The 12,723-nt window shown below is 36.7% G+C and overlaps 2 protein-coding genes across 2 annotated transcripts; one reads left to right on the top strand and one right to left on the bottom strand.

Annotated features, from left to right (window-relative positions):
* Positions 1-1,226: 1,226 nt before the first annotated feature.
* Positions 1,227-3,339, top strand: LOC106381598 (xyloglucan 6-xylosyltransferase 2). Its single transcript, XM_013821514.3, has 2 exons — positions 1,227-2,399; positions 2,811-3,339. Exons 1-2 carry the CDS (start codon positions 1,389-1,391, stop codon positions 3,186-3,188), a joined length of 1,389 nt encoding a protein of 462 aa, XP_013676968.1. The 5' UTR covers positions 1,227-1,388; the 3' UTR covers positions 3,189-3,339.
* A 3,955-nt stretch (positions 3,340-7,294) lies between these two features.
* Positions 7,295-11,346, bottom strand: LOC106378298. The gene is made up of 6 exons (XM_048748993.1): positions 10,654-11,346; positions 10,083-10,539; positions 9,904-9,974; positions 8,536-9,198; positions 8,239-8,454; positions 7,295-7,480 (listed from the first exon to the last, which is right to left on the bottom strand). Exons 1-6 carry the CDS (start codon positions 11,344-11,346, stop codon positions 7,295-7,297), a joined length of 2,286 nt encoding a protein of 761 aa, XP_048604950.1.
* Between the last annotated feature and the right edge of the window lie 1,377 nt (positions 11,347-12,723).

Here is a 12,723-nt window from a genome sequence, read left to right as displayed (position 1 = left end):
TACTTTGGATACCCGATCGAGTATCGGGTAGGATCCGTAATCGAACATACGTGGGTCGAAGAAAAAATAATCAAATATGTACTTTTCCTTGGACCCAGACCAAAATGAAAACTATATTTTGAGATTGATTTTAGTTTGGTTTTTTGGATCCGGTAAAGTATCCAGATCTACAAAATAGTTATATAAAAGTCTACATTCAAAATCTTATAAACTAATTCATAAATTATATTATTTTAAACAAATGCTCTTCTTCGATATAATGACTTTGTAACATAAATACATAATAATGTATACCATTTCAGAAAAATTAATTCAGAAACTTTGTTTGCAATGGTTATAAATCTTGCTCGGTATTAAAACATAGAGAAATAGTTTACATATAGTATATTAGTACTAGTTTGTTAGTCAGTTTGATAAACTGAAGTGGAAATTTATACAAATTTTACTTTATTTTATTTATTTATGGAGAGAAAATGTATGAACATATACATCTAAAAAAAGAAGAAGAGACTAACTGTGAATTTTATTTGCGTTTTTAATAATTAAATATTGTTGTTGTAAATAAAATAAATCTCTTTTGGTTTAACTATTTTTTTGTTCTTAATTTGAAAACAAAATAGTGAAATGCGTTTATATTTATTGCCAAAAAAACAATCGTAACAATTTATTCTCTGTTTTTGAACACTCGTAACAATATATTCAAATAGCTATTTATACCAACTTTCTCGTGTTTTCTTCTGTCGTTTTCATTTATGTATATAAATAGAAGAGAATTTAGAATTTGATAAATAAATGAGATTTTTTTTAAAGGAGAGAAATTTTGGCAAATTATTTTTAAAAATAGGTAAGTTAATGGTCTAATATGTATCGAAACAGTCACTTTCTTTTAAAAATTTACACACATATCGGACCATAATTATTTCAAAAAGTTATTATTTGATAACCTACCAACCTCTAATTAGTAATTAACCGTATCAAACAAGTTGAAAATCATTTCCTATTAATGTTCCCTTTTCTTTTCAACCTTTTTCTATTTATATAAATAAAAACCACAGTATTACTGAGCTGACTTTTCAACGATGTTGGATCTGTAGATCCATACTGCATCAACGGTCAGGACAATAGATCACAAGTCACATACCCTAAAATCCGGCCACGTGTAAACAACACTACTAACACACCACCATCACCGACAAAACCGAGTGAAAATAAGACAGCCTTAACTGTAATGTCAAATGTTGTAATAGTAACTTCGTGTCTGAATATTCTTTTTATATCAAGTTTTCGAATCTCCATTAATGGAAACTCAGATCTTCTCATAAACAGACCACCGATTAGATCGTTATCAAACAGAGAGAATCTGTAAGAAGATTGGACTGGAAGAGACGATGATGGAGAGGTGTTTAGGAGCCAACCGGTGCCGGAGAATACAGAGAGCTTTACGTCACTTAAAGGTAACGGTTATGTGTCTCGTTCTCACCGTAGTCGTCCTACGTTGCACAATCGGCGCCGGCAAGTTCGGAACTCCGGAGCAAGATCTTGACGAGATCCGTCAGCATATCTACACATCGCGCAAACGGGTCGAGCCTCACCGTGTACTCGAAGAGATACAGACCGGTGGCGATTCGTCTTCTTCTTCTTCTTCATCCGGCGGCGGGAGCAATAACTACGAGACGTTTGACATCAACAAGATATTCGTTGACGAAGGAGAAGAAGAGAAACCCGACCCGAATAAGCCGTACACTCTCGGACCCAAGATATCCGATTGGGATGAACAGAGATCCGACTGGTTAGCTAAGAACCCTACCTTCCCCAACTTCATCGGACCAAACAAGCCACGTGTCCTCTTGGTGACTGGTTCGGCGCCGAAACCGTGTGAGAATCCCGTCGGAGACCATTACCTATTGAAGTCGATCAAGAACAAGATCGATTACTGTAGGCTTCACGGGATCGAGATTTTCTACAACATGGCCCTCCTCGATGCTGAGATGGCTGGTTTTTGGGCGAAGCTGCCGTTGATAAGGAAGCTTCTGCTGTCTCACCCTGAGATTGAGTTTCTCTGGTGGATGGATAGTGATGCTATGTTTACGGACATGGCGTTTGAGCTTCCGTGGGAGAGGTATAAAGATTACAACTTGGTGATGCACGGATGGAATGAGATGGTTTATGATGAGAAGAATTGGATTGGGTTGAACACTGGGAGTTTCTTGCTTAGGAACAATCAGTGGGCGCTTGATTTGCTTGACACTTGGGCTCCTATGGGTCCCAAAGGGAAGATCCGTGAGGAAGCGGGTAAGGTTTTGACCCGTGAGCTCAAGGGTAGGCCTGTTTTCGAAGCTGATGATCAGTCTGCTATGGTTTATCTCTTGGCTACTCAGCGTGACACTTGGGGAAATAAGGTAATATAACTCATTTGTGGCTGATCCAATTTGAGCAACTTGAGGTTCCAGTAGTTCTACGTCTACATCATCTCTTGCTTACATAAAAATCGTTTTTTTTTTTTTTGCTCATAAATGGCAATGAGAGTTGCATCTTCTCGGTTTATAGCGCTTCTGTTGATAACATAAAGATAGTTTTTTTGCTCATAGATGGCAATGTGAGTTGCATCTTCTAGTTTTATAATGTTTCTTGATCACATCAAGATTGGATTTGTATTCGCAAATCACAATGTGAGCTGCATCTTTTCGGTTTACAACATCTATTCACCACATAAAGATTGCATTCCCCATCACAAATCAGAAAATGTGAGTTGCATCTTGTTCTGGTGTTGGTCTAGTCTCATTTGAGCTGCTGCTGCATTGTTGTTATAGGTATACCTAGAAAATGGATACTATCTTCACGGCTACTGGGGAATACTTGTCGACAAATACGAAGAAATGATAGAGAACTACCACCCGGGTCTAGGTGACCACAGGTGGCCATTGGTGACTCACTTTGTGGGTTGCAAACCCTGCGGGAAGTTTGGGGATTACCCGGTGGAACGGTGTCTTAAGCAAATGGACAGAGCCTTTAACTTTGGGGATAATCAGATTCTGCAAATCTATGGTTTCACCCACAAATCTTTGGCTAGTCGCAAAGTCAAGAGAGTGAGGAACGAGACTAGCAATCCACTTGAGATGAAAGACGAGCTTGGGTTGCTTCATCCAGCGTTTAAAGCTGTCAAGGTACAACAAACGAACCAAGTTTGAATTTGGATTCTTGCTATATTTATTGTCTTTGCTTGTTGTTGTACTAAATGAAGAAAAAGTATTCTGCGGAGACAACAGTTATTTTTTTGTTTTTGTTTTTGTTTTGTCTCTACGTCTACAATTTTATAAAGAGTTCAGATTGTTGCGTCTTCTTTCTTATAGAACATGAGATTTTGTAGCTTCATAAATCAATAATCAATGTTAATTCAAGAACTTTTTTAAATCGGGTTAAAAACAAAAAGCTTTTTTTTTTCTTTTTAACCTGATTTACAATATAACTACATCTATTAATCAATGATTTTTTTTCTGGTATACAAGTTACATTTACAAGTTGACAAAAAAAAAAAAAAACAAGTTACATTTACAATATACTCACATTTTTTATGAAATGTTACATTATTTATCATCTGGAAAAAAATGGTTATTTACACATATACTGGTCAATGCAAAACAAAATTCTATCATTGCTCAACGTGAGCGCTAAACCATCGCTGAAGAAAATCTACTAGCATGAGTTTCTCATGATACCGTGAAAATAAAATTCTAAGCCTTACTGTTTTCTCAATCAACTTCGCTAGTTGATCCACTAGACGAATTGCTGCGTATGCCTTTTTTTCCATATTTTCACGCCAAATATAATAAATACCTGAAATGCTAACCTCAATATAATAGAAGTTAACCGGTCATGCAAATTTTCAAAAATCCGAGCCGGAATCTCATTCCATTCAGGGATAGGAGCTGGTTGAAGTAACGAGCCTATGACCTGCAACCAAATGCCATACATGTAAGGGCGCGAAAAGAACCAGGGGCGGTTCTGTACTAACTGGGGCCACAAGCAAAAAAAAAAATGGGGATCCATACAAAAACATAAAAACTTTGAAAATGAGAAGAAATTCAAACTATGGTGGTTAAAACTAATTTTTTTTTTCTATTGGATCCCATTGAAATGATGATATTTTTGTTAGGACAAGTTTCTAACTTTATTCGGCAATCTTTTTTTTACCATAAAATTTAAAATATATATAATAAAAAAAAATTTTAATGGGGGCCCCGAAAATTTGGGGGCCCAAGGCATGTGCTTCACCTCGCTGTGTTGAGGGACGCCCCTGAAAAGAACATACAATCAGTTTCTGGTTTCATCTGGTTCACCCAGAGCTAGCCCCAATATTTATGAGGCTAGAAACAAATATTAATAAAGTTGCCTATAAATTAATTGATTCTAATATTTTTTTTAAAACTCTAGAGTGGAATATCGAACTCGTTCCATCTTGTCCCTCACAGCAGCATCGCAACCATAGTGCTGTTGAGAACTTTGGTTAAATTTGTGGCCGCTAATTTACATAATCTAATGGTGGCCGGAAGCACCAGCTTCCTCCGCTTCCGTCCGGCACTGGATTCACCACAAAATAGACAAAAAGTCATATTGAGTGACACTTGATTAATAAGGACACTGAGTTAGGTTTTGAATGGGTGACTAGCTTTGATGGATTAAGCAATTTAAATGAAGAACCAATATAGAAATGGTTAAAATAATTTTTCGAATTATCATATTTGACCAATTACTAAAAAATATGAGATTTATATATCTAATTTTTTTACAGATTCTTGTATATAAAAGATTAATATTATTGTTTCAATAAATACAATGAAAATTTAAGTTTATATAAAAATTAAATACAATTACAACTTACAATGAAATTAATAAATATAAAATATTTTTGTTTGCATGTAATGTATTTGTAATAAAATCAACTATAACATTTATATTTTTCTATTTTTCTAAATCTTATAAAAGACTAGTTAGTGTAGTTATATATTTTTATAGCATAAAAATAATGTGTATAAATACCTTTTACAGAAATTATATTAAATTTATGAATATGTCAAGTAAATACATATATATATATATAACTGTTTATGAAAATATTTAATAGAATTTGATACATATATATAAGGTGCATAGATTCATTTAAATGATTATAAAAGAAAAAATTTAAATCTATAATTATATGAAATTAATAAAGTACATAAATTCATTTAAATGATTTCAATAAAAAATATTTTAAATTTATTCTAAATTTTTTACACAACTGTAATTACTTTATTTATGTTAATGATCATCAATAAGAAAAATAAAATCAACTATAACATTTATGTTTTTCTATTTATCTAAATTTTATATAAATATTATTTAGTATTATTGTCATCTGATTTAGACTAAAGAATAAAATGTGTATAATATTTATAGGCAAAAAAGTAAAAAAATCACCCATTGGACCTCAAAATTCGGTCTAACTTTTTTTCTCCTTGTTTGTATAAAATTATATATACACAGTTTATTAAATATTTTTTTGTTCTGCAAATTAAATGTGAATGGACAATAAATATAGATAAAACTGTATGACTAACTCTCCGGCATGTTTCTGGTCTCTCTCCTGCTGCACATTCACACCCGTGCACATAGTTTGGAGATGTTTCATAAGCTCGCGTCGTTACAATAGCTGGAGTTAAATTTAGAAAGATCAAAGTACTCGTTACATCAACTTACAAATACTACTACAAAATTTAGAAGTGGAATGAGTGATGTTTGATTAATATTATAATGTCTTGCGTATTTGTGCATTTCTGTTCAAGAAAAAAAAGCAATCACTCCTTCCGCATCATTTTAATTGTCGTTGTACTGTAAAAATATTTTTTTAAATAAGTGTCGTTTTATAAATTCAATGAAAAATTTATTAACTTTATATTCTATATGATTTTTTATATATTTTCCAATCTATTATTTATTGATTGAAATATGTCTATAAGTTATGATGTTTTTATTAAAAATAAAAAAACATTAATTTTTTTCTTAATCTGTGTGCACAAATCTAAAGCGACAATTAAAATTAAACATAGGAATTTTTTTTTGTACAACACACTTATGTTCAAGAGAAAAAAATAATTATTTTCTTTTGTGTATGATTTGTTACTTTATTTTTAAAAGAATTAAAAAGAGAACCATGATGAACTAGAGAGAATGTGATCAAAACGTGTTAATCATTAATCAAGACAGAGTTTACAATATATAGTAAGAGACATAAGGGTTTTCAGAAAGCATAAGCATGTGAAGTCAAGGATAAGATTGGTTTAATTCAAAATTGATCCAATGAAAGCTGTCACACGTTTTTGGCATCTTGGATAATGCTCCTTTTGCCTTTACAGTCTGTCCCAGCCTGTAAGGATAAGGCTCAGTCCCTTTAGCCATATAAACGGTCACATCTCCTAAGGTAAAACCCCTTTGGCCGTTTACTTCTTTTCCTCCGGTAAATCCTTTCTTGGTCGAGTTATGGATCGACCCGGACGGTACGGATGGTACGGCCCGTACGGCCTTGTACGGCCTGGTCGATCCCTAACACTCCTTCTCTATTCCTTCACACCATCTCATCTCTTCTTCAACTCCTTAAGCAATCTTCTCTCATATATTGATCAGCTCATTTCAACACTCCCCCTCAAGCTTAACTTAGGATATTAATTAAGCTTGGAATAGCCATGAGATCTTCCTATTAAAAACCTCACCAAGGAAAACCCATTGGGATAAAACCTTGATGAGGGAAAAAGAGTAAAGACCTCATGAAAAAGGGGATCAGCTTCTTGGTGAAAGATCTATGAGTCCCAATCTGATATGAATGGACTCCATAGTCTTTTGTCTCGCAGCCTTGGTGAATACATCTGCAAGTTGATCCTCACTCCTTGTGTAGCATGGCAAGATCACTCCCAAGACAATCATCTGCCTCACCTTGTGACAATCTACTTCAATGTGCTTTGTTCTTTCATGGAAGACTGAGTTTGTTGCAATGTGTATAGCCGCTTGATTATCACAATGCATAGTCATTGGATCCGCTTGCTCAATCTCCAAATGCTTCAAGATTCCCTTGATCCATACCAACTCATTTGTAAGCTTCAGCATTGCTCTATACTCAGCCTCAGCACTTGAACAAGACACCACCTTCTGCTTCTTGCTCTTCCAAGTTACCAAGTTGCCTCCAATGAATGTGCAATAGCCTGTGGTTGATCTCCTGTCAGCTCTATCTCCTGCCCAATCCGCATCACAATAGCCCACTACTTCAGTACTCTTGTTGCATCTCATCCAGACACCAAGGCTTGAAGTACCATTCAGATACAAGAGGATCCTTTCCACCATACGCCAATGATGCTCCTTTGGGACTTGCATGTGCTTGCTCACTTGGTTTACAGCAAAGCATACGTCTAGCCGTGTGATGGTAAGATATATCAGCTGCCCTACTAGCTTCCTATACAGCTTTGGATTATGAAAGGTCTTGCTATCTTCAACCTCCCCCTCACGTGGAATCTTGTATCCACCTTCAAGAGGCATCCTTGCTGTCTTATCTCCTTGTATACCTGCATCTTTCAAAAGATCAAGTGTATACTTCCTTTGGGAAATGAACAATCCTTCCTTAGATCTACACAACTCAATTCCAAGGAAGTATTTCATTTCTCCTAAGTCTTTAATTTCAAATACAGATATTAGGAACTCCTTTGTGGCTTTTACACCAGCCTTATCACTCCCTGTTATGATGATATCATCAACATAAACAAGTAGACAGATGATACCTGAAGGTGTGGTAAGTGTAAAGAGAGTATGATCCAATTCAGACTTCCTAAACCCACGCCCATTCAAGGTAGTGCTTAGCTTGTTATACCAGGCTCTAGGAGATTGTTTCAGGCCATAGATAGCTTTCTTGAGTCTCAACACATTTCCTGGCTTCACAAGACTCTCAAGGTCTGGTGGTGGATGCATATACACTTCATCTTCTAACTCTCCTTGAAGAAATGCATTCTTCACATCCATTTGCCATAAATCCCACTCAAGGTTTACAGCCACTGATAATACAATTCTGATTGTATGGAGCTTAGCAACAGGAGCAAAGGTATCTATGTAGTCTTCTCCATATGTCTGAGTATATCCTCTAGCTACCAGTCTTGTTTTCTTTCTCTCAACGGTTCCATCAGGTAGATACTTGATGGTGAATATCCACTTGCTAGTTACTGCCTTCTTCCCCTTTGGCAATTCACTTTCATACCATGTATCATTCTTGATCATAACACTAGCTTCATCACCAACTGATTCTTTCCAATCTTCATGTAGCATTGCTTCTTCATATGATCTCGGCACAAAGCTTTCATCTAAGCTCATCACGAATGCACAATGCTCATTTGGATAATTGGCAAAAGAAAACACAGCCTGAGAGGGATGCTCCACAGCCTGGGCATTGTAGTACACTCTCGTGTTTACCCAGTTGGAAGCATCTCTCTTGAGCCGTGTGCTTCTCCTTAGAGTTGGGACTTGCTCCACTTGTTCTGGTGCTTCTTCTTCATTTGTTTCTACTTCTCCTTGTTCCTGGTGCTCTCCATTACCAGTTTCCTCTTCATCTTGTATCCCACTTTGATCAGGATGATGCACAAAATCTTGATTGCCGCCACCATGCTCATCAACATCGGTTCCATTCCCTCCCTCATGATCAATGTGGGATGGTTCTTCAGCTTCTTGTACTGCAGATGAATGATCCTCATTCGAATCCTGGGACACTCCAATCCCAAGTCCTTCTAGTATATGTCTCAAGCTTGTAGCTCTATCTGAAGGTTGTGAAAGATCCTTCAAGTCTTTCCATTCCCTATCCTCATAGTAGCTCTTCTCTTCAAAGAACTTCACATCTCTAGATACAAGTACTCTCCTTGTTTCTGGAACAAAACACTTGTATCCTTTCTGTGTAGTTGAGTATCCAATCATCATAGCCTTTATACTCTTTGCTTCAAGCTTGTTTCTTGTCTCTCCCGGAGCTAAGACATAGCTTATACATCCAAACACCCTCAGATGATCTAGTACCAGCTTGCATTTGTTGAGAACTTCATAAGGTGCCTGATCTTCTAAGATCCTGGTTGGTATCCTATTGATCAGATAATAAGTTGTGATCACAGCATCACTCCAGAATCTCTTTTGCACACTCATCTGAAACATCATTGATCTGGCAACCTCCATAAGATGTCTATTCTTTCTCTCGGCCACTCCATTCTGCTGAGGAGTGTAACGGCAACTAGTCTGATGGAGAATCCTATGTTGAGCTAGATGATTCTTGAATGCATTGACAGTATACTCTCCACCATTATTAGACCTGAAAATCTTAATCTTGGCATTATACTGGTTAGAAACATATGATTGAAAGTTTCTAAATGCATCAAGAACCCTATCCTTTGTTTTTACTAGTGTTATCCACGTGTATTTTGATTTTTCATCTATGAATGTGACAAAGTACTTGTAATTATCTCTAGATAAGCAGGGAGCAATCCACACATCAGAATGAATAAGATCAAAGCATTTATCATAGATAGTAGTAGATCTTTTAAACACAGTCTTACAATGTTTTCCCAAAATACAAGCTTCACAATCATTATTTTTAAACATGACACCTGGTAACATTAAGCTCAAGGCTCTAACATGTGGATGTCCTAGCCTAGAATGCCATAATGCACCTTTACTTAAAACAGAACTCAACAAGTAACTAGAACTAGAAATGGGGGCAATGTCTTCAAGTAAATAAAGATCTCCTTTGGTTACTCCTTGCCCAATCAACTTACTGCTTTCAATATCCTAAAATTTCACATCATTAGGACTGAAGATAACATTGCATTGAAGATCATTTATACATCTCTTAACAGATAGCAAATTAGAAGTGAACTCAAGCATGTACAAAGCTTCAGAATCCTTGTTAAACAGTTTCAAGTCTCCTACACTTTTAATAGGAATTCTATCACCATTTGCAATCATTACATGTCTATGAGCAGGTTCTATGTTCTTTATAAGATTGTCATCACTAATCATATGATGGGAAGCACCTGAATCAATTATCAATGGTTTTAAACCGCGAGCAAGGTAATTTCTAGGTGATTCCTTTATCAGTTTCAATCTACCAATGACATCAAGCAATCCATAATCATTTCTAGGCATTTTATCAGCAGCATATGTCTCATGTTTATCAGATCCTATTCTCATGTTTTCAAGGTTCTTTAGCAAGCTATCACAAGTCCTAGGCATCACATGAGCTGCATATGAATAACCAAGGGTGTTTCCGAGTGTTTTACCAGACTCTTTAAGGGCTTTGATCAGGGCATCAATGTCAGACTTCCTAATCACCTCATGCTCCATGTTCTTCCTGGCTCCTTGGTGAGAGGCTAAGGCTCTTCCTTCACTTTCACCCGCATGAGCAGATGAGCCAGCTCCTGATGCACCAGCTTCACTTGTCTCCGCGGAAAGGTGAGCTCTTCCCTCCCTCTCCTTGTTGAATTTGGCTGGCTTGAGATGGGGATGTAGGATCCAGCATTGACTCCTCTTGTGCCCTGGCTTCTTGCAATGATCACAGTTGCCACTAAACTTCCTTTCCTCTCCACGGTAAGCAGCTTTGTTTGCTTGGATCCCCCCAGCCTTGTTTGATAGCGCCATGTATCCTTTCCCACCAAACAAGCCGAGTGATCCTTTTTCTTTCTGAAGTTGTGCACACACTTCCTCCATAGATGGAAGGTTTGGGGACCTCAGAATGTGCTTGATAGCATCATTGAAGGCCGGGTTCAGTGTCAGCATCAGTCCAAACACTTGATCTTGCTCGCGCCTCTCCATGAGCGTCTCTTGATCAATGGTGCTTGGCCTCAGGGTTTCTAGCTCAGACCATAGAGATCTATACTTTCCCAAGTGTTTGGAGAACTCCTCCTCTTCTTGCGCAAGGTTGTTGATGGCTCTCTTGAGCTCAAACACCAGGCTCAGATTGGTAGTGTTCCCAAAGATCTTTAGAAGTGTTTCCCATAGGTGTTTAGGAGTCTCACAGTATCTATAGGCGTCTAGGAGATGAACTTCAAGTGACCCTTGTAGAACAGAAAGCACCATGAGATCATCTTGAATCCATTTCTTCTCGACTGCTGCGGTGAGCTCTCCACCATCCTCACTTCCTTCTCCGTCTTTGGCCACTGGCTTCGGCGCCTCATCTGTGATGTGGCTCCACAACCCTAGCCTCCGAATGGCTGTCTTCACCAACCTAGACCACAACAGGTAGTTTCCACTACCCTTTAACACAACAGGAACTGTAATCACTTTGTAATGTCCCTCCATCTTGATTTAGTAGATCCGGATGAGTAACAAGAGATGGGTTTTGAAATGAAGCTGAAGAACACTCTAAGTCTCAATACCAAAGCCAATCTGGCTCTGATACCATATGAGAATAGAGATTAGAACAGGTATTAAGAGATTAAAGAGAGATTAAAGAGAGATTAAGGATAGGATGAAGAGATTTATGAGATATAAAAGAGAACCATGATGAACTAGAGAGAGAATGTGATCAAAACGTGTTAATCATTAATCAAGACAGAGTTTACAATATATAGTAAGAGACATAAGGGTTTTCAGAAAGCATAAGCATGTGAAGTCAAGGATAAGGTTGCTTAAATTCAAAACTGATCCAATGAGAGCTGTCACACGTTTTTGGCATCTTGGATAAGGTTCTTTTTGCCTTTACAGCCTGTCCCAGCCTGTGAGGATAAGGCTCAGTCCATTTAGCCATCTAAACAGTCACATCTCCTAAGGTAAAACCCCTATGGCCATTTATTAGACCTGAAAATCTTAATCTTGGCATTATACTGGTTAGAAACATATGATTGAAAGTTTCTAAATGCATCAAGAACCCTATCCTTTGTTTTTACTAGTGTTATCCACGTGTATTTTGATTTTTCATCTATGAATGTGACAAAGTACTTGTAATTATCTCTAGATAAGCAGGGAGCAATCCACACATCAGAATGAATAAGATCAAAGCATTTATCATAGATAGTAGTAGATCTTTTAAACACAGTCTTACAATGTTTTCCCAAAATACAAGCTTCACAATCATTATTTTTAAACATGACACCTGGTAACATTAAGCTCAAGGCTCTAACATGTGGATGTCCTAGCCTAGAATGCCATAATGCACCTTTACTTAAAACAGAACTCAACAAGTAACTAGAACTAGAAATGGGGGCAATGTCTTCAAGTAAATAAAGATCTCCTTTGGTTACTCCTTGCCCAATCAACTTACTGCTTTCAATATCCTAAAATTTCACATCATTAGGACTGAAGATAACATTGCATTGAAGATCATTTATACATCTCTTAACAGATAGCAAATTAGAAGTGAACTCAAGCATGTACAAAGCTTCAGAATCCTTGTTAAACAGTTTCAAGTCTCCTACACTTTTAATAGGAATTCTATCACCATTTGCAATCATTACATGTCTATGAGCAGGTTCTATGTTCTTTATAAGATTGTCATCACTAATCATATGATGGGAAGCACCTGAATCAATTATCAATGGTTTTAAACCGCGAGCAAGGTAATTTCTAGGTGATTCCTTTATCAGTTTCAATCTACCAATGACATCAAGCAATCCATAATCATTTCTAGGCATTTTATCAGCAGCATATGTCTCATGTTTATCAGATCCTATTCTCATG

Source organism: Brassica napus, chromosome C2 (assembly GCF_020379485.1).
Source record: "Brassica napus cultivar Da-Ae chromosome C2, Da-Ae, whole genome shotgun sequence".
Lineage (NCBI taxonomy): Eukaryota > Viridiplantae > Streptophyta > Magnoliopsida > Brassicales > Brassicaceae > Brassica > Brassica napus.
The sequence above is the reverse complement of the archived record's forward strand: the minus strand, read 5'-3'. Positions and strand labels throughout refer to the sequence as shown.